The following is a 22,322-nucleotide window of genomic DNA, read 5'->3' as shown; positions in this document are numbered from 1 at the left end:
CTCTTTGCCTTCCTAATCTTCCTAAAGGAAGGCTAACTTTCCATTCTTCACTATCACAGTGATGTCATCAGTAACCTGCTGCGCTTGGTGCCCAAAGCATTTTCTGCCCGACCAGAATAGTTCTTGGTACCTCAGAGGGGAGTTTTCAGTGCCAGACAGGTTGCTTTATTCCTCCACTCAGCAGTCTTGATCTTTGAAGTTCATCTCCACAGGGAGAGAGCCTTTACAGAGTCTTTCCCTGGAAAGTTCAAGACAACTTGAAGAAAGGAAAGTAAAGGTAACACATTTTGTTTAACCTTTTTCACCACCAAAGCATATGGCTAGCATTTTCACTTCCAGGGAAGGTTCATTAATTCACTGCACTCTGGTGTTGGAGATGTGTGACAGTTCTCATTGAAGTCAATGAAGTCTTCCTCCCTCTCAGTTTACCCTTTCCCAGAGTAACGCAAACCTCACTTCAGGTCCTGCTCCAGCCCTCTCATCCCAGCTGCATCTCACTGTCAGGGGACCACCACCACCACCTGAGCCCCTGTGGCACATCCGAGGGGCAGCTGGTGCACAGCCCTTTGCAGGCAAGCAGCCCACAGCCTGTAGTGGGAGGGAGGGAGACAGGGAACAGCTCCCAGGCGAGAGGGGGGGCAGACAAGGGAATTTCAAAGTAACAAGAGCAACACCCTCTTCCCCCTTCCATTTTTTTCGAGCCTAGACCCAGAAGCACAGCCTGTTGCACTGACACTTGTCCCTCCTGCTCCAACACTCTCCCATCCCCTCCCCTGCTGGCCTTTATTCAGCTGGCTTCCTCAGGCCAAATTCGTCAGCATGACAGGGTGCCTTTCCATTTTGTATTTTCATCTATTTGTCCCGTTTCTAACAAGGGAGGCGTCTCACACTCTGCCCTGAGAGCAGCCCCTCCCCTCTTATCATTTGACTGAAACACATCCTCCTCTTCCAGGCAAATGTTATCTGAAGTTTTCAAGCAGCGCATTTTCAAAGACAAGAAATGCCAAAGAACACTGCTAAGCCTTTTCACCACTTCCCACAAGGCTGGGCATGGCTTGCCACGTTTCTGTGACATTCAGGGGACCTGCAGCCAGTGCCTGTCTCCTGCAAAGGGGGCAGAAGAAAGACAGGGATTTCTACTCCTAATACAGGACTTTACCCTCAGCAGCCCATGCTACTCTCCCCTCCTCAAAAGTCTCCTTTTTTTGGCACTGTTTCCAAACAAAGGTAACAAGCCAAACACAGGCCACCAAATGTAAGAAAGTCAGCCACGCAGAAAGAAATACAATATTCTCTGATCTGACTAAAATTTGCTGCTGTGCAGACAGCAGTGGCAGCATGGCCCAGTTATGGGCCACTGCACGTTTCCATCACAAATTCCATTCTCTTTATCCCACTCCCAGTATTTACAGCTTTTTACTCTCTGAGATAAAATCTGTCAAAAAAGCATCAGCCATAAAACAAGCTTTGCAGTAGGAACACAAAAAGTATTTGTTTGTAAAGAAAAACAACTTGGTCTGGCTACTTCTTTCAATCTCACGGAAATACTGAAACAATGCAAGCAACGGGGTTTGGCTTTGCATCTCTTGTAATACTGTTTTCAGGAGAAGACCAGTTTCTTTGGAATTTTGGACAAAACAACAACTGCTAAACAGAAAGTGACTTCAAACAGATGACTTTTTGCCAATAGCAGATCAGAAGGCTTTCAAGCCTTTGGGCTTCAGGCATGTGGAAGTTCCATTAGGGTCACGCCTGATGCACTCCTGATCAAGCTCTCAGGGGCCAAGTCTGGAAGATTGTGAATGGCCAAAGATTTCAGAGACAGTGAGATCTTCAGGGCTATGAATCTTTTAGCATTTGACCTTGAATGCAGTCCTGTTTGAGTTTTCACAGTTAGCCTCCCACCAAGTGACAGACACCTCTGCACTGATGCCTAACAAACCCACTGCCTAGAGGACAGCAGCATCTATTCCACTGCTTTACACAAACAGAGAGAGGGACAAGCTGCCCAGGGGTCCAACCCTGGTGAATAACCCCCTTCTCCCACTTTAACCCAAAACACCCACTGCTGTAGCGAGGCAGTCTGGAATAAGAGCTCTGCAAGCTTGTTCTGCCTGTGATCACTCACTGCTGTTGGTGGGCTTCAGACAAAGCTCCAACACCTGCAGCTACCAAAAGAGGTGAGAGTTTTCCCATCATTGTAAAACTTCTCATGGGAGATGTAACAAGAACAGGAAAAAAGGAATGTCACAGATGTGTCAAAGGCTATAGGATTTGCAAAACTGAGAACCAGAGACACACAGGAGTCCCATCCCCAGCTGCTCAGTGTTCTTCACCTGCTCCACCTCTAATCCCAAGGAGGAATAAAGAATGCATCCATATTTTTGTGGGGACAAATTGGAGTTACATGAGCACAGGGGGATATCAACATGAAAAAAAATATTAAATTCCCCTAGGAAACGTAGAGGTAAATCTCAGATTGCTCCACACAGGCTTTTCTTTCTGGTTACCATGTCTGAAAAGCAACAGGCCAGTTGAAATCACTTTAATTCTACCAAAATGAACATTTGACCATAAATACCTGAATTTTCACTATCTTGTGCCCTGTGAAGCAATTTGCAGCTACTTGAGCATCCAAAAGAAGAAGAAACAAGATCAAAGACTGAAAATTACAGGCATTTTGGATTATATATTTGCCAGTTTCTCTATTTAAAGCACATAAGGCCAGATGTTCCTCACATCTTCCACAGCATTTTAATTAATATCCTAACTATTGTCCACATCAATTAATCTCTCATAGTCTTGTAAATGACAGGTTTAGAGACTGGGACAGTACAGCTGCATTAAAACAGAACAGAGGCTCATGCTACACAATTCTCCTACCAGAGTTAGACAGTTTGTCCCAGTCCAAGACTAATTTTCTGACTTCTCTTCCTCTCTGGCCAGATTTTAAAATTTTTTTCCTCATGAAGAAACTACCCCCACTGTTTGCTACCAGAAAATTGAAGCAGCAAAATTACCCACACTAATTTCCCTAAAACTAGTTTTGGGCCCTGACAGGCTTTATGGTGCCAGACCAGCCTGGGAATAAAAGAACAGATACTGAGAAAAATACAGACCACCAAGGTGACCTTATTACTACAGATATGTATTCCATGAACAATACTAATTTACAAATTAATGTATTTGATTTGCTGGCAGGACTAGAAGAACGTGACACTCTCATTTTTCCCGGCAGCAACAGTTGCAGCAATTTCACAAGCCCACTGCTACAGCACAGTCCCATCTGAAGTTTGTTCTATCTGAGGTTTTTCATACAGGGACAAAGAACATATCTCATTACAATCATGACAGTATAGTCCATATGATCTGCTTGTTTCCTACGGACTTCCTAGCTGCAAGCACCACATAATGCACATGGGATGCAGGCTAACATACTAAGACCAGAAAGACAATTATAAAAACCCAGATGTGTCCATCATCCTGGTCCAGAGCTGCAGTGCAAGTAAAACTAGCTTTCTCTAGGAGTAAAAAAACAGTTTTCCGTACTTCTCTGCTGTTAATTCTTTGATGCATCCTTTTCAATAAAGAAATGTAAAAGTAATTCCTCCCCAAAGTAAGCAAAAGCCTCAAAACCCAGTGCTTTGTCATTAACCCAAAGAGAACACAAGGCCAATTAATAACTCACTTGTTGCATTACATTTAAGACTCTTCAAGAAAGCCTTAAATTATTTGCCAAAACCTGATTTAGCAGTTAGAGCATCATCCCACAGTTTTCTGTCAGGCAGCAAGGAAAGAAAATGTTTTCTAATGCCTATTTATTTATTTACCACCTTGTTGAAAAGCACTAATACTCATATCTACTAGAAGGACATAATGATTCTGTACAGCGCAATTCCATCTAGTGCAAATTCCCTGTAAGCACAGGGAACAGCACATGCAGCTCCAGTAACTACCAGCACCCTACTCACTTTCACCCAGCACTATCAAATTATTCTGCACAATGCAAAAGGCCATACACAAGCCTGGTTTTTTTTGTTGATTTAAAATGTGTTTTAGGGTTGATGTGTTTTTTTAATGATTGTTTGGTTTGTGGGAGAGTGGGGAATACTAAAGATGTGCTGAATATTTTATTTATTTAAAAATGTGGTTAATTTTTGAGATATGTATGTGAGATTGTTGTTAGCTTTTACTTTTTGGGGTATACTTAATGAAGTAAAAGTTTGTAGGAAATGATGATAGGCATAATTATTGGTTTTATTTGTGTGAAGGGAAGTAAAAATTGTATTAGAGAATGTGTTTATGGAAACATGAATATTTTAAAATTTATTAAAGGAAGGGTATTTAGTGATGTATGTTTGTTACATCTGTAGGTTTTGTAAGTTTTGGAGGTTGACTGCTTTTGTAGAAATAGGAGGTTGTATAAGTTGATAGTTAGGATAGGTATTGATGATAGGTTTAGTTTGACTTTTAGAGATTTGAAACATTTGTATGAGTGTTTGTGTATTTTGGTGAAAAAAGTATGACTTAATTTTGTTTGTTTGAAAATATTTGGTAAAGTGTTAGAAATAATTATTGTAAGTTTGTTTGTTTTCGTATTTTTTTTCTATTAAAAATTTAGGAAGTGAAGAGTGAGTTTTAATGTGAGAAACAAAATGGATTAGTTTTATATTGTAAAGTTGTAAAAAGATATGAAAGTTAGTGATATAAAATTTTATTGTTAACATTTTTTAAAACTGAACTTTTTATTTTTTTGACTACATTAGTAACATAAGTAGAATGTGTGATTAAAATTAAAGTTGAGGGAAAGGTTGAAAAGTTTGAACTACTGTAGCAAATTTAATAATTTGAGGGGATTTTTTTTATTGTTTGAATATTAGATTTTTAAACATTAGTTTTTTGATTAAATTAAGTTATAATGGACTTGTGGTTTTTGTTAGAGTTATTAGTGAAGAGGATTACAGTATTTAAAGGTTTTTTACTTAATTTAGGGGTTTTTTTGAAATTTAATTTTGTTTGCAATAGTTTGTGAGTTGGGTAGTGTATAGAACACTTGGGAAATTTAAAAATGCATATTGTAAATTATTAGAATTTTGCATTGTTCAATTAAAGTAATTATTTTTAATGGCAAATAGAAAACTGAAAATTCTTGACTTGTTAAAGTTAATAATTTGGTTTTAGCTTTAATTACAATGTATGCAATTATTTTTAAAATTGTGAAAATGGTTTTTGGAAACTTGTAGGGAGGAAAAATTTATTTAATTATTAACAAAGGATTTTGTTTTGAGGTGTTTTACTGGAAAATGAGATTACAAAGTTGCATTTTTTTTCTTAGAATTGTAAAAAAGAAAGGGATTTTAGGAATACAGTGATGAGTTTGTCTTTTTTGAAGAATTTTTGTGATTTTATTGAGGGTAGTATGAGTTTTAGGGGTTAAAGTTTTTGGTGAAGTGATGATGTAATTTTTTTTTAGTAAGTTGAAGAGTGGATTTAGTTTATTATTGGTGATTTTTAACATTGGTTTGACTCAGTTGATTTTTTTTAAAAGTTGTTGCAACTCTTGTAGGTTATTGATACTGGTTTGGATTTGAATTTTTTGTGGTGTTATTGTCGTTTCAGTTATTTTTTATTTTAGGTATTTTTAAGGTGAAACTTTTTGAATTTTTGTTGCAGAGATTTTAAGTTTAGTTTTTTGAATTTCAGTGATAACACAGGTTTGGTTTTGTTTTTTTGTTTTTTTTTTTTTTTTTTTTTTTGTGTAGAGGTTGTGATGAGGAGATTATTTATGTAGTGTAAAATTATGCACTCTACAGGCTGAAAAAATGCCCAGACATGAAATTACATGAAATTACAGATATGTTTTGATATTTCATTCAAGCACTCCTAACAGCAGCTGCAAATCTGAACTTGCTCATATCAACTTGAGCTGATGCTTGAGGTTGCGACCTATTTGCAACCTACATTACAGATGTGTATGCTTCTATCTTCCAAAACAGCAGTTGTTCCAGTCAGCTCAAAAAGGCCCTGCCCATTTGGTAAAGAAAGGGGTTGCCCAGTGTGCAGAGAGCCATAACAAATACTAAAGAGAGATTCCATATTTCATTAAAAATAAATACACAAGTCTCCCAGCTGCTGAGCCATCACTGCTCATAGTAAGCTGTCTTATTAAGATTTGGGCTTTTTTGTATCACCTGGTAGATAAAGCTCCAACACTAGAAAGCTGATTGCTGACATTAATAACCCACAAAATAGTCAGGGCCTCAAACAGTCCTTGCAATTCCTTGACAAGCTGCCCTGCAAAAAGGGACACCAACAAGAACAGCAGTAGAGGTTAATCTGCACTGTGAACCAGGTTACTCTGCACCCTCCCCAGTCCTCTCTTCCCACCCTGATTCAAAAGTCCTTGCACAACCATCCAGGGAACAGCCCCACCCAGAGTGACAGGGACTGCTCCTCCTCCAGGAGCTCAGATGTGCTTCCTGCAAGGATCATCCTCCCAACAGCATTCAGCTGCAGCAGGTCCCACAGGGAAAGAGGAGAGAGGACGTCAGAGGCCTCACCTTCTGCCCCTGCCACCTGCTTCCACACAACCTTCAGCCAGTCTCTTCATTTCCCTATGCCCCCTCATCCCTGGTCTGTAGTTTTGGGCATCCTGGAGGATGAAACCACCTTCAGGAAGGCAGGTAAGTGTGATCTAATTCAAACACAAAACCTGTGTTACAGAGAATGGAAGGTCAGGACAGCAACTCTGAGGCTTAATTCTCATCAGACCGCTCTTGCTCAGGGCAAACAGGGGTCTCACCAAACACACCACAAGGGTATAGTGGAACAATTTAATTCCCACCTGACATGTAAAGGGTCAGGTCTCTCTGCACACAGATGGAAGCAGGTGTGGTCCCAGCAGCTGCCAAAACATCTGTGCACATCATCAGGCCTTGCGAAGGATCGCCTTTGCCTACGTGAACAAATCTGTAATTTCAAACAACGACAACCACAGTACCATCACAATTAAATTTGTATGACAAGCTGAGAGACAGCACTATAATCAAAGGCATAAATAAGTCTGCTAGACAGCATTAAATCTCACAAGCAAACAGAACAGCATTCATGAGACAGAAGCAAGATGGCTTGTGAACACAATTTCCTCATTTCAGGCATACAGTGCATCAAAGTATTTTTTCCTAACGGCTACGTGGCAGAGTAAAAAATATATTCAGAATTACATTTCATGTCCATTTCAGGTTCTCCCAAGCTACACCAATAGTCACAGGCCATGTCCACACATACTTTGGCTAGTTTAGCAAAGATGTCACCCCTACAAAACAAGCATCTCACGACACAGATTTTTAAACAGAATTCTTCAGTAACATGAATTTAAAATTCAGGACACCCTCTCATGCATTCGGATAACACTGTATCCACAAACTACTCTCAAGGAGTGTTGCTTAGCACTCTGCCTGAGAAGAAAGTCTTTATCAAAGCATCTCATACTGTTTAACCACAAAGCATCCTTCTCAGCACTAAACTGTCAAGTTCCTTCAAGGCAAGCAGCAAGTCACAAAAGAGTTCTGCAAGCTCTGTCACACTAATCCAGTGATAGATTTTTGTAGGCTATGGCTAAGGTATTTATGCACTTCTGCTCCAAATATTTTCCATCTTATTTTTCATTTCTGCAGACATGCTGCCATAATATGCTACAGAAACACAACTATATAGAGCTATAGAACTGCAGAGACGTAGCTCTATCTTGAGATTGTCTGATAAACTGGTACAAAAGCAGTTTGCAAGCAAATTCCTACCTACAGAAATTACTGCGCCTGACAAATATTCTCTAGAAGGAATCTGTGATTTTTATCTTCAAGAAGACTACTTGTAATCAAAAGTTTGCATAACTGTGTCCCAAGACTCCCACCAATCATTTCCTAAACTGACAGAGATGTCTTTGCTGAGAGGACACAGATCTGCAAGGCCAGGCCGCTCTCCCTGAGTCACACTTGGTTTTTCTTTTGGGCCACAATGTGCTCTCAATAATGTCATCATAAATTTCAACTATTTCCTTTGATCCAGTAGAGCTTTAATTACATTTACAGTGGAGCAAGCACAATCAGAATCAAAGCTTTTACATACAACTTTCAGGCACATTTCTGGAATTTATTTTGCTTATTAAGCACACAAGCTTAGCTGCAATTGTTTCAGATGTTCTCCCAGCTATTTTCTTTCCCCTTTCCTATCCCCACATGAAACACTAACAGTTGCATTGTCTTTTATGGACTGAGGAAGTGAAGGAAGGGGAGGGACTTCCAGGAATTTTTAATTTATATATTTTTCACTTTAACAGGTTTTTTGGAGTTTTATACATATGTGAAACTATATGTACAAACACCAAGAGAAAGAATTTGGAGTACTGAGCCCAGCCCTTGGTTTCACATTTTTAAGCAACATCACTCCAGCACAGCAAGGGTAATTACTATTTTATAGTTCTCTCTCCTTGCTCAACTCCATTTGGATTTTGAAAAGCTCTCTATATTAAAGCTTCTCATTAGCCATGTGAAGCCCAGTACCCTAGAAACAGTATTTAATTCAACCATGCCCTCCCTTCTGGGCATTTCCTGGCAAAAAACTGCCAGTTGGAATAGCTGAAGACAGCCAAACATTCACTGCAAGGAAGTGCCAAAACAAGGGTCTTTATTGCTGATAAAAGCCATGGAAACATCAGAATGCAAAACAAAGGTGCTGCCTTTTTTTCACTTCCATCTGCTTCACTAGAGCTGTGACTGCTGCTGTGATGGAATTGAAAGCACCAGTTTTCACCCCGAGATAAACTCTAGCACAGTAGCAAATGAGAGAAGAAATTTTACTCCCAGTGTTAAATCACTATGTTTGCTCTTACATTACTACCAAGCAAGTTGTTCACACCATGTTCTCATTTTCTGTGCTCTTCACCATGCTCATATCCAGGAGTTAGGCCTGATAAAAACCAAACTTTTATCATTAGCCCTGGCTATGCTAAAACAAAGCATGCTATGGTCTATTTCTGAAGGAGAAAGGGGATAAACTCCCAGCCTCCACAATTCCTTATAGCTCCTGCTACTCTGTGAGTCAAACCTGTGTGTTCTGGTGTTTAAATCTGGTGTTTATGATATCTTGGATGCCAGTTCCACCTCTGGAAGTGCAGCTATCCCAGGCACCCACAGCACCCAAGGACAATTACACTTGCCAGGTGGATGAGCCTTGTCTGACACAGGTGGTCATGGCCATCTGTGCAGAGCAGCAAGGTTCATCCTCCTCTGCTCTTCACCACATTTTCAGCATAGCCAGCTCCTGAACAAGAACAGAAGTTTGGAGACCTTTTGGAGACTTTTGTTCAAAGGCCTCCAAACTCCCAGTGACCCAAAAGCTGAACTGAATTCCTCACTGTGTCCATGACCCATCTCTGTGCAGAGCACAGCCATACCCACAGACCTAGAGCTGGACCATATCTGTAACTCAGACACAGCTGACACAGCTGAACACTCAAAAGATGTGTGCAACTGACCGCTGCACAGGAGCAGGAATAACCTGTACCACAGACAAGTGCCACTGTGCTGGCAGAACAGTGCTCATGCCAAGTCACACCAGCTGGACTTCTAATGACCACCCAGCAATTACTGCATTAAAGAAATCATAGCCCTTGCAGTCAAAATTACACTGGTACAAAAATCCAGGTGCAGACCAGGCCTTAAATCAGTTTAGGAAACACACACAAGGGATTGTCCCTCTTTAATTATATAGCCGCTTAAATAAATTTGTTTAAATCAAGACTTAAGACCTGAAAGACTTTTTTTTTAAGGAGTGTGGTTTTGTTACCTGCATGCATGCTGACCTTGCAAATGAAGTCACTGAGCTCACTCTTAGGAGCTCAGAGTTTGTTACATGGAAAATAAACAAAAAGCAGTAGGGTAAGCACTTCTGCTTCAGTGGTTTGAAGCAACAAGACCAATTCATAGCCACTAGAAACAGTGCTGTGGCAAATAGATATTAACAGTGGAGGGGGTTGTAACACTGCAGTAGCCTGTGAAAAACATCCATCTTGGCCATCCTGGAAATTTAATTTCATTTTCACTCTTGGGGCTCTGCCATCACTACAGCACAATGGGCAAAATCTACTGCACATATGAAGAAAAGGACAGTAAGCTGCGATATGCTCTAACACAATCTACCTAGTTTTCAAACAAAAGCAGATAGAGCAACATGTTTAGTATCTTGCAGAGCTTTTACTCTGCCTCCATCAGGGGTTGTGCTAAACTACCCATGTCTGGAGCATACAGCAAACCTCAGTCACCTCAGGCATTAGAGGGCTTTAAGAAAAGAAAAACAAAACAAACAAATGAAAGACAGAAAAGAGGCAACTATGGGAAGCTTGAAAATCCAGTCATTTTATTTGTACAACATATTTTCCCTGCTCTGCATTTACCTACATATTCTTCCTTTATTTATTCTTTAATATTCTTTCAAAATCTGGAACAACAGAAGCAGCTTGCAAGTCCTTCCTTTTATCTACCTGCACCACTGAACACCCAGCAACTCAAGTCCCTAAAACCAAGCAACAAGACAAAGTGACAGAGGGATGAGACAGCTCAGTACCACAGCAGGCCATCACAGTGGCCACTGTCTGTCAAGAATGAAGGCACAAAGCAATGCAAGGAAGAATAACAACAACAACAATAATAATAATATCTGTCTTCTGATGTTTCCCATGTAAGCAATAATTTACTCTACACCTTAAATAATTACAATACTTAGCCTGGGCAGCTCTAACAGTATAAATACACCTTTTATCAATACCTTCTCACATCTTCTCACAGAATCAAGCTGTGTGGCACATTTTCTGTTTGTGCAACAGCACAGATGTGCTGCTTAACAAAAATTTAAAAAACAGCTGCACAAGATACTGTCTATGTGATATTCACTGTACAAACTGTGCCATCAAGTGAAAAACAGAAAGAGATCCTCACTAGCACAGCCACAAGGCCAGACATGCACTCTACACCTTCAGCACCAACACCTGCTTCATTCATGGGAGATATTTTACTACTTCCAGCCCTTTTTTACTTAACCCACACTAGTCAGGTCTTCCTCAGCCATGCTAGAAGCCACACCCCAGAGAGATACTTACCTCTTACCTGCTTGTAACACCAAATCAAGATATTATTGTGCTGCTAATGCTGGTTTGTCACTGTTAGCACTGCCAAGGGTGCCCTGGGAGGACCTGTGCTGGACACAGCCCTGATGTGTACCAGTCTTTGAACAGATGAGTTTTTCCAGCACCAATGACAGCAAAGAAAAAGAAAAAAAGCTGCATTTACCACCACTGCTAACACAATGTAAGAGCAGAATAGCACAACAATAGTGTTCAAACCACACTGAAATGATAAAGGTCATAAGGACTTGCCTACATAAAGATTTACCAAAAAAAGAAAAACAGACAGCAACAGCCCTGACACATGCATTAAAAGGAAGATTTTTCTTCCAAGTATCACCCCTGACTATGGGCTCTGCTGAACAAAGCGTGACAGATCAAATCAAATACTGGCAGAGGTCAGCATTGCTCTCATTTTCTTCATTCACCATGCCAAAGGTCCAAGCCCCCAGCAGTCAAGCAGATGAAGAAGAGTGTCTGTGCTCTGGCACATTTTGCCATTTAAATCACAGCGAGAAGTGGGGCTGCTGAGGGCTTGGCTGCCATTTGTTTCAACCAAGTCACCTACGGTGCACAATGAAATCTGACAGCAGACAGTAACCCACCAAACTCAAGAGATGCTGCTTTCCACATCTGCCCTCCTCCAGCTGAATGGACCAAGGCTACACCTGCAGGCAACCTGAGAGATTCACCCCAACCCACTTCAGTTGCCCACACTGGTCTAGAGACACCATCCTGGGATCCCCAAGGCCAAGCACTCTGTTTAAACAGGGAAAAAATGCAGCAACACACACTGGCCTGACCGGACACAGGATCACAGTAAGATCTTCACATCTAGCACTGTTTTAAACAACCTCTTCCATCACAACTGGCTGGTTTTTAGGCTAGGCAGATTTGAATGTGTCATCACAGCAGGAGCTCAGTGCTCCAAGTATTCCAAGGCTGGTCCATTCTGGGCTCCCAACCCACCTACCAGGGTAATAATAGAACCAGTGGCTACTTTCACACAGAAGACAGCAACTGGGAAAAAAATGAAAACACACCTTTGATTTTAAGGTTAGGAAGGAAACAAGAGGTGGGGGGTTTTCTGGTTTTTTATTATTATTTTTATTAGTTTTGTTTTAAAACCTGAACATTGGTCTTTTTACCTCAACTGTCTCAGAGGCCGAATATCGCTGACAGAACTTTACAGGAATAACCCTGGCATTAAAGGTCTGCTGTACTGAGAGGAAAAGGTCAATGGAAGAGTTAGATGCCATTTTCTGTGGGATACCTTCCTCACTTGAATAGAAAGATGACATCCAGCCGACTGCCAGCAGGCTCTTTGGACTGCCTTTACAATAAATGTAAGAAAAAGGCATCACAGCCTTTGCCAGCTCTGCTGATTAAAGATAGACAGTACTTCATCTGACTTCTTTTGCACTAAGATGACCATAATTCACATTTAATATGCCACAAAGTCATCTGCCTTCCAAGCACAGGAGCTGAAAGGAGCTGCTCTGCTGAAAGTCACTGCTGTTAGGTCAAATTTAAACTCAATATTACAGGACAGAAATTACATTGCTATTAATAATAAATAGTCATGATAATGTTTTCCCTTAATAGGGCATCTCTTCCCCAGGAATCCTAATGCTTTATAAACTCTGGACTGAGTTTATCCACTGCTACAACCCTAACTTCTGCCTGATTTGCATGGGTGCAGAGGAGTGTAGAAATTCATTAGAGGTTGCATCAGATCTGTAAATTACTTCATTGCAGCTTGATACCTCAGAGATAGATGCAGCAATAACACTGTCAGTGCTTTAACAAGGAGTTCTCACACACACATTTTGGACAGCAGGCCTATACTGCACGCGTGTGTGGTGCCAGTGCTCCCTGTGAAGGGGTGGGAAGGTAAGGATCTGAGCAGTACTATTTATGTTCCTCTCTAAATAAAGATGCTCCCTCATGACCACGATCAAGTATAGAAGAGCTACCAATCAGCAAAAAACTTTAAGTGCTCCTTAAGAGGAGCAGCTTCTGGAGGGCTGGGAAAATCGTACTCGGTGTAGTCCCCAGGCAGAATGGACTCCTACCATGAACTACTACAACGTAAACATTTTAAAAACTAATACTACATAGACATGGCTGCAAACACATGCAGTAAATACTCAACACATGGCTCAGTGTTCCTGTCCTTAACTTGGGATGAAAGAGTAAGCAAAACAACTGTAAATAGAATCAAGGATAACATCTCCAGAGATATGCTAAACATCTGGTACTTGAGTCTTCTCAAAAGCAAAACATTTGCTCCCCAGAAACACTGCATGTGGAGCTCGGGAGTAAGTTCTCTTTATCCAAGCTGACTTGAGGCAAACACCAACAGGACCAGGCACATAGAAACATCTGTGCCTTCAAGATGAAATGCCACCAAGGTCTTCTCAGAACCACACACAGTAAATCACCTGATGTGGCAGCTACTCAGACTCACAAAGCAAGCGTTTCAGTCAGGATCTGAAGAATGTCATATCTAATTGATTGAGGAGGAATTACACTGGGAAAAGTCATGTGCTGACAGTTTTGAACTAGGTGGAGGCTGATATCATACTGTCTGTACTAGCAGCTCTTCTGATGCTGGGCACAAATAGGCATTCAATAGGTGACACATTTCATTCCTCTATGCAAACACAGCTTCCCTGCCTGATCAGGCTTGGGATATGACTGTTCTACTGAAGGGAGGGGAAAAGAGGACAACTTCTAGAAACACACTGAATGTTCCAGTTCAGTGAGAAGAGAAACCACCCCTATTCAACAGCAGCATTATTCTCAATGCTTACCTTGATATTCACCCACTGATCTTTCTTCACCACCAAGCAGCAAGTCAGTAAGGACATGAGTTTTGTATTATGCTCCAGGAAGCAAATATAAAGCAATAATAAAAAGAGCTCCTAAGTGAACAGGACAAACCAGGGGCAAGAAAGGGAAAAGGTCAATCAGGCCCATTTTGTAAAAGCAAACAAGGAATTTGATTCCTTTTATCCAGAAGTGACAGAGGTCATCAGCGTATTTCACATAAAACACCACAGCTTTTGGTCACTGTTCAAACCAGCCTGGTTTCCAATTCTCTCTTGATTTCTCAGCTGGTTCCAAAGACTTGCCCAACCATTGATCCTACTCCTAAAGAAAACTACCATAGAGTCAGATGCAGCTCAGGAGCCTGTTTCTAATAGAGATGGGCAGCAGAGGTTTAGAGGAAAAGCTAACAGGGCAAGTTTGAAGCTTTATTTCTCCCATTTTCTCCCCTCAACAGCTGCCAGGAAGACACCTTTTGGGGACCTCCTCAGCTGGGGCACGTATTCATACTTTTCTGTTTGAACAGAAGTTGATGGGCCACTATGCCAAAAACACATTTCAAGCAGCACCACATCTCCATGTCAGGTGCATCAGTGAAAACAAAACTACTGAGTCCTTCCTGCCGAGTGGCCAGAGTTAAACACAGCTGTGGGGACACCTGTTTCACCCCACCTTCACCTCTGGAGTCTGCATCAGGAATAGGCCAGACAGGACTTAATGTGCTGCAAATTCACAGGGTAAACTCAGCTCTAGGTGGGTGATGGAAACACCACCAACTGCTTCCTTGGGCTTTCACTTTTCAATAATGAAACTTCACCAAATGAGAACACAGCTTTGGGAAATAAGACCATTTAAAATAAAACATGGGTAGCAAAGAAAAGTTGGTCCCTGTCTCTTCCCAGGCCAGACATTCATTCTGTAACAGAGAAGCCAGTTATTAAATTAAACATGTTATTAAACATGTTATTAAACATGTTATTAAACATGTTATTAAAAAGCAACTCATGACTTCTCAACCTCTTCTACTGCAATGCAGGACATCATGTTCAGGCCTCCTGAAATCTCCATCTGCAAAGCTCTGGTATCCCCATCTATGTCCTATCACTAGCTGCTACATAATATTTTTTGCGTGTAATTTCAAGAGTAAGGAATGTTTTTCTATTGTTTGCTTTCCTCAGCCTATACAACATTACCCCTGTTTACCAGAGACTTCTGAACCTCCCACTTAATTGCACTCTCTCCCACAAACCAGAAAATCCATTGATTAAAGCAAAATAATCACTCCAGGGCACAGCAGCTCCCAAGCCATGAAGGGCAAGCAGGACCAGGAGACAGAGCTGCCAGCAGAGAGATGTTCCTCTCAGCAGTTTGAGAACTGCTGCTCTGGCTCCCTGTTGGCACCTATAAGACCATGCAAGAACTTTCATTGTTATAGACCCAATGTCTGTATTAAAAAAAAAAAAATAAGAAAATTTACCTCTGAGATAACTGTGAGAGGAGTTACTTGTAGTCCAAGATATAGTTCCGTAACAATCTTTAAAGTAAAACGCTATTTAAAAAATTATCAGATGTTGCACATTATCATCTTGTAACATGTTTAGTTCCTGTTTAATGATCATTTTTACACAAACTTTGTTATCTCTACAATATACAAATAACATCTGATGGGGGAAGGGAGGAAACCCTTTAACTAGAGGTGAAAGGGAACCAAGAATGGCGATGTTCTAATAAAAAGGGGGAAAACACCTTTTTTTCCTGCTCTAGTCTGTTGCTAGCAGATTGCATCAGCAAGGTACCATTAACATCTCAGCTACATCAACTCATAGAATCAATCATAAATTCAACTCATGCTTGAGAACAGACTTTTATTTTCTTCCTTAATCTGGAAATATTCAGAGAAGGACAAAACATTATTCCTTTATTATGCTAGGTATGTGTCTGGCCCTCTGAGAGAAAGCACAACAATTGTGTTTCTTGATTATTTCAGAAATATTGTTATTCTAACAGATGCCTTGTGTCTGCCTGAAATCTCATGGGACTCTATCTCTAAGAGCACAAGGCAAGCCTGGACACTTCCATGAGCAACACCTGCAGGAAGAGTGTGTCACAGGAAAACTGACACAATTGTCTCCAAATTATTGTGTGTCAAACGTGGAACTTTGTAACCTTATATTGTCGTTTATGTGTTTTGTGCGATATGTACTTCTACAAAACAAATTCATTCACATATTCTGGCAAGCAAGTCAGGCTTCTGGTGCAAGTGTAGCATCTTCAGGAAAAAGTCAAGAATATTATAAAAGAAAAGTAAATGTTCTGACTCAAAGAACAAGCATTTCCAAGTACAGAAAGTAACACTGAGCAAAGATTCCAGACAAATGCCTACGCTGTACTTGAGGCAGGATTTTTTCTTTAGGTACTGACCTAATTTCCTTAATTGCATAATTTCAAATGTTGAAAACACTAGCTGGCTGCAGTATTAGCAGCATTTGAATAGTGACTAATTCTAATGAGTATGCTAGTAGCAATTTAACACTACGACACACCACACACATTTATGAGGCTGAGAGCGAATAGCAATCACCCTGGCTCATAAACCTCCATGCTCTCTGCAACACCACCTCAGCTTTCTCCTCTCATTTTCACCTTTTGTCGCCTATATTTGAGGGGACACATTAAAATTCCTTTACTGCAGAGAGTGCTTCGACTTAAATCCCTGGGAAATCCAGTGTCCGAGGACCAGAGATCCCGAAACTGGCAGAGTAAAGCCCAGACTTGCGCTCACACAGGAGAAAGCGAGATGCGGCCCGCTTTCGCACGCCTGAAACCAGAGCAGCTCACCACAGTGCATGCCTACTTTTTCAGTCCCTCCTTCCCTTTGTACGTGAGCTTCGCTAAGCGTTTCCTCTGCTGTCACCGCTTCCTGCCTGCCTCCCTCTCTGGCTCGCAGCTGGGTCCGGGGGCAGCGCGGACACCCGCGCCCCCCGAGCAGCGCGGGCAGGATGCTCGGATCCCGGATCCCCGCTCCCGGGCCAGGCGCGGATGGGAACCGGCGGGCGGGATGGTCATTTCTCCCTTTTACCGCGACTTTCTCCTTTTTACCACAACACGGGTGACACCTGCTCCCTCCTCCCGCACCCTCGGGTGTCAGGCCCGGCTCTGCATAGGCTTGCCCGAGCATCGCGGAGGGGCGGGTCCCCGGCGCCGAGGGACCTCGCCGGCGAGGAGCGGGATACGGGATGTCACACCGGGCTGCCGCAGCGCCATCCCCCGCGCCCGGCCGGTCCCCGGCCTGCACCCGCGGCTCGGCCAGCCCCTCTCCGGAGACACAGGGCATGCAGAGTAAAGCGAAGGGAAAACTCCGCGCTGAAGGGGGAGGTTCAATTCCATTCAGCCCGAAGCGAGCGCGAATCCCGAGCCCGAGGCGGGGTCGCCCCCCGGCCGCCCGCACTCACCCAGAGTCTTGACGGCGACCTGCCGGGTGAGCGGCGGCGGCAGGTTGACGCAGACCAGGTCGACGTCCTGGTGCAGCAGCACCTCGTCGATGCGGCTGGTGTAGAAGGGGACGCTCATCTCCTTGGCCAGCTCCTCCGCCTCCTCGGGCGTGCGGCCCCACAGCGCCTTCACGACGAAGCCCTCCGCCTTCAGCAGCGGCACGATCACCCGCGCCGTGAGCCCGGTGCCGAACACCCCCACCCCGGGCAGCATGGCGGCGGCGAGCCGGCTGGCACGGCGAGGCGAGGCGCTCCCTCCTTCTCTCAGCGGGAAGAGGGAGGCAGCCCCCGCTCGATACTGCTGCTGCTGCTGCTGCCGCCGCCGGGGCCGGGACCAGCCGCCCCCCGCCTCAGCAGCGCCGCGGCCGCCGGCTGCCCCGCCATGCCCCCACCATCACACAGAGCCCCGCGGCGGCGCCGGCGCTGCGCTCCCTTCGGCGGACGCGGGGCGCGCTGGGGCGACCGCCCTTCCCCGGGCGGCGGCGCGGACTCAGCGCCGCTCCTCTGCCATGGTCGCCGGCGCCCGCTCGCCGCCGGGAGGGCGGCGCGTCGCTGTCACCTCCCGGGTGTTCCTGCACCGCCCGCACCGCCCCCGCCGCACCATTGGCGGCCGCCCGCCCCGGCACCGCCCCGCTGCCGGCACCGGCGCCGCGGGCGCGCCCTGGCAGCGGCGGGAGCGGAGCGGCCCGGGACGCGGGGACGCGGTGCAGACATCGCCCACAGGTGCGCTCCGCCGCACCACCGGGGCTTGCCGTCCGTCTGGCAGGTCGGTATCGGGACATCTCCGGAGACTTCCCTCCTTCCCCCATCTCCGGAGACTTCCCTCCTTCCCCCATCTCTTCCCCCACGGGAGAGCCTCTGAGGGGTCGTGGCGATGGGGAGTCGTCGGAGTCACGCCCCAGTGAAGGTACAGGAGAGCTGGCAGAGCAACAGCGGCAGACTGGCGTGAGCCGGTCGTGCCCATCCCCTGCGGTCCGTCTCCTCCTGGGACGGTCCTCCAGCACGGAGATGTCGCAGAGCACGAGGGGAGCTGCCCTGAACCCCTAAAAGTGCCGTGGACGGGGTCGGATTCCAGCTCCACCACCTGTGCTTCCCACCACATCCACTCATCAGGGATGCCCAGCCAATATCTTCACAACCCATCCCACACTGGACTGCTGTTCATTCATTTCCCTTAGAAATACCAAGGCTCTTCAGCTTTACTGGGACATCGGTTCTCCTTTTTTTTCCTAGCAAAGCGTCAATAGGACAATCCCCTTCTCCATGGGTCTACTTACATAGTTCAAAAACCACAGATTTGCTAAGGCGGCTTAGGGAGCTTTAGCTACTGTTGCTCAGTCCACAACATTTTTCCAGGGTCTCTTGGGCCTGCAAGAAGCCCAGGCATGGCAGTAAACAGACACATAAAATTAAATTTCTTGTGGGCAGGAATCATGCCTCCTTTGCAGATGCAATACTTGGTGCTGTGCTCTAGGTCTGTCTCAGGAATGCCAGGTTTGCTGAAGGTGTGTCAGGGATTTCATAAGCAGGTACAAAGCTTGCAACACATCATATCATAGAATCATAAAATTATAGAATGGCTTCAGTTGGAAACGACCTTAAAGGGCATCTCATTCCAGCCCCCCTGCCATGAGCAGGGACACCTTCCACTACCTCAGGTTGCTCAAGGCCCCATCCAACCTGGCCTTAAACACCTCCAGAGAGGAGACAGCCACAACTTATCTGGGCAACCTGTTCCAGTGCCTCACCACTCTCATAGTGCAGAATTTCTTCCTAATGTCGAATCTAAACCCACCTTCTCTCAATTTAAAACCATTGCCCCTTGTCCTATGACAACACACCCTTGTAAAAACTCTTTTTCCAGAAGAGGAAACCTTCCAGCACCACTGGCATGGTACCTGGTGCCAGCTCCTGCTCAATCCTATCTGGGCTGAATGCTGGGCCTCCAGAGCCACCCTGCTGCCAACCTGGAGGCTGCAGGTGGGCCTGGGAGCAGGAGAGGACTGTGGTGCCATTGGCCTCGCACAGGTCTCTGCAGACCTCGTTCCCCCAGAGGTGAATCTCTGCCCTGCTCTGCACACAGATCAGCCAGGTGAGAGCACAGCAGCTCTCGTGAGTGCCACACAGTTACCTCACTGCCTACCCGACTCTTTAACAGAAAAATGACAAAACATCCTGCTTCCAATTAGAGGATAAGAGTAAAGACGTTTTTCCACAAATTGTTTTCTTTACCATTTCCTAGGAGAAAGGAAGAGAAGGGGAAGGAAGGAAATGGAGGAAGGAATGAGAAGAAAGTAAAGGGAAAAGGAAAGTAAGACGAAAGAAATTAAGAATCTTTCCTATATGAGACTTCTGGAAGTGTGCCAGGGACAATGTTGGAAATATAATCCACACATGTTCAAAAAAACTAGGCTTGGAAGGTAGCACTCTTCTCTCATACTCTTTACTGTAAAGAGGTGGGACGGGTTTTTTTTTTCCAGCCACCATCTCACAGGACTTCTTTATTACAAAAAGCAGAGACACTGAAAGGCTTGATGCAAGTTAAACATGTTTTGCTTTCCATGCCCTATTAGCACTGAAGTGAAGGAGGTGGATACTCTTTGGCTTCTGACAATTGAAATACAGTCCAGATCTATTTGTCAGAGAACCACAGGGATATTACCTTTCTTTAAAATACAAAGACTGCTTTTGGGCTCTCCATCCAACATTCAAACCTGCTGATAGGGGTTGTTCCCAGAATGAGAATTTGGAATATCTGTCTTAATTACTTGTCTGTGCATAATAAAAAAACCTGGAAAAGTAGCTAGGTTACAGGAACAGGCTAAATATGTGATGGTTGAAGAGAAGTAGATGCTATGTGCCTATTTAGTCAATATATAGCTTTTACTTTAGCAGACACCAGGCACATTATGAAGTTCTCTGTAAGGTCCTTGTTTTGGGAAATATTCAGTAATGCATTCAAACTGGGAACTGAGGACTAGGCAATGAAATTATTACATTAGGCAATGAAATTATTACGTTCTGCTATGTTCACTGTTGTTAGCAATAAGTAAAGCTTTACAAAAGGAAAATCATGGCTCAGGCCAGTTACTTTGGCTAAGTGGAAAAGGACTATGGGAAGGAGACTCAGCTGAATTAGGGGTAGAAAAACAAGTTGTATAACCATTGTGTATTCACATCATATGGTGGTTGGTTGAATTAGGTTTGTTATGCTTTAAAGCTATGTAACTGATAAAGGCCTGACTGCTTAAAAAGGCCTGGTTTTTGCAATAAAGCAGCTCTCCTTTGCACCTGCCTGGGGACTCTGCACCACTACGGATCCTCAGCCACATACTATTTCCCTAGAAAGAATTTTTCTTTGATTTAATTTTTAATTTCTTTTCTCCATTTAAGTGAACATAACTTTGAAGTGTTAAACTGGGTAGATGCAGATGGCACCTAGCCCTCAGCACTCCAGCAGCCAAGTCAGCCTGTGAGAACCTGAATTATCACACCTGCAGGAGCCCCATGTTCCCCCTCATTTTTTGGCGGGACATTTGGGGCCATACTGCAGACTGATTGTATTGAGCAGGGTCAAATCCTTCTCAATTAATTGTGTGAAATAGGGCCACCTATTGCCACGCTTGCCTGTCCTCATGAGCACCCAGAGAGGGAAGGCAGTGAAGGACAATTGGCCTTTCAGGATACAGGTCATGTCCTCACCATGCTGTAGGCAACTGCACAAATGAGTGAAAGCAGACTCTTTGCTCAAATCCACACCACTGATGCTGCCAGTTACTTCTGACTTGAAAACAGAAATCTGGGCAAGACTTTTTTTTTTTTTGTGCAAAACAAAAAGAGATTAAGACCACAACTAAGTGCCTCATGTTGAAGGTTCTGTCTAAGCAGGACCAAGGCTCCCTGGGTTGAGTGTAATGAGCTACAAAGCCTCTCGTACTCCATATATCCTGCCTTCACTCTTCTGAACACATCAATCTTGGCAAGAATGCCAGCATTTTGTTCTTAAAGTTTGCTAAAGCTTCCTTCAATGAAGACACACACCCAGAGATTCCTCACACAGAGACAGTGAATTTGTTCATTCTTGATTTTTCTTCTGGAAACAGAAGTAAGTTAGAAGAAGAAGAAAGTTGCACATAGAAAAAGAAACAAAAGCATGAAAGTCTCATACATCCTTTTTCTAAGTTCTGTAATGAAACCTGCAGGAAACTAATAAAATGTGGCAGTCACAATTCTATTTCTTTTACTTATTTCAGCTGAGTTTTGTGGCTCCAGGTCACTACACTGTACAATGGCTGTAATAGGTATATTACCAACTTCTTGTGAGAAATCCCAGCTCAATTGCACTTCTACAGAATTCTCATACAGTTGTTTGCAAAAGTTCAAAACTGTTCTACTTAACTGCCAAAAAATGTTTTATTTAGCTTTTGTATTTAGTTTTTATTATTATTATTAAGGTAGTTTTAGATTGAAAGTACTAGATGTAAAAGGATAAATAAAAGGTACAAAAATCAATCAAGCATTAAATAAGCATTATCTTTTAGCATAAGTGAAATGCAGAAAGTTGGTGTTCTCACACATACAGATAGCACTTAGTCAATAAACATTCTCAATTTACTTTCCAAATATGTGAATGCATCTTCCCAAGTATTGCAGAGCTTTCAGCTCCAGAGTCTGCTCAAGACAGATATAAGATCCACCTGACGGAGTACCAGGAACCCACTGCTTCTTTTTTACTTCTCCATACTTAAGAATCTGTTCTTTTTCAGGTTTTTAAACATTTATCCAGTCAGACTTCTCAGCTGTGTTTCCCAAACCTCTCA

General features: G+C 43.5%; 1 protein-coding gene across 1 annotated transcript in view; it reads right to left on the bottom strand.

Annotated features, from left to right (window-relative positions):
• Positions 1–17,836, bottom strand: part of GFOD1 (Gfo/Idh/MocA-like oxidoreductase domain containing 1) — a 72,830-nt gene extending 54,994 nt beyond the window's left edge. The window contains exon 1 of the mRNA XM_063160563.1: positions 17,464–17,836. Coding sequence (XP_063016633.1) covers positions 17,464–17,716 — 253 coding nt within the window. The 5' untranslated portion in view covers positions 17,717–17,836. The remainder of the gene's footprint in view (positions 1–17,463) is intronic.
• Positions 17,837–22,322: the final 4,486 nt, after the last annotated feature.

This window comes from Melospiza melodia, chromosome 1 (genome assembly GCF_035770615.1).
Source record: "Melospiza melodia melodia isolate bMelMel2 chromosome 1, bMelMel2.pri, whole genome shotgun sequence".
NCBI classification, from domain to species: Eukaryota; Metazoa; Chordata; class Aves; order Passeriformes; family Passerellidae; genus Melospiza; species Melospiza melodia.
The sequence above is the reverse complement of the archived record's forward strand: the minus strand, read 5'-3'. Positions and strand labels throughout refer to the sequence as shown.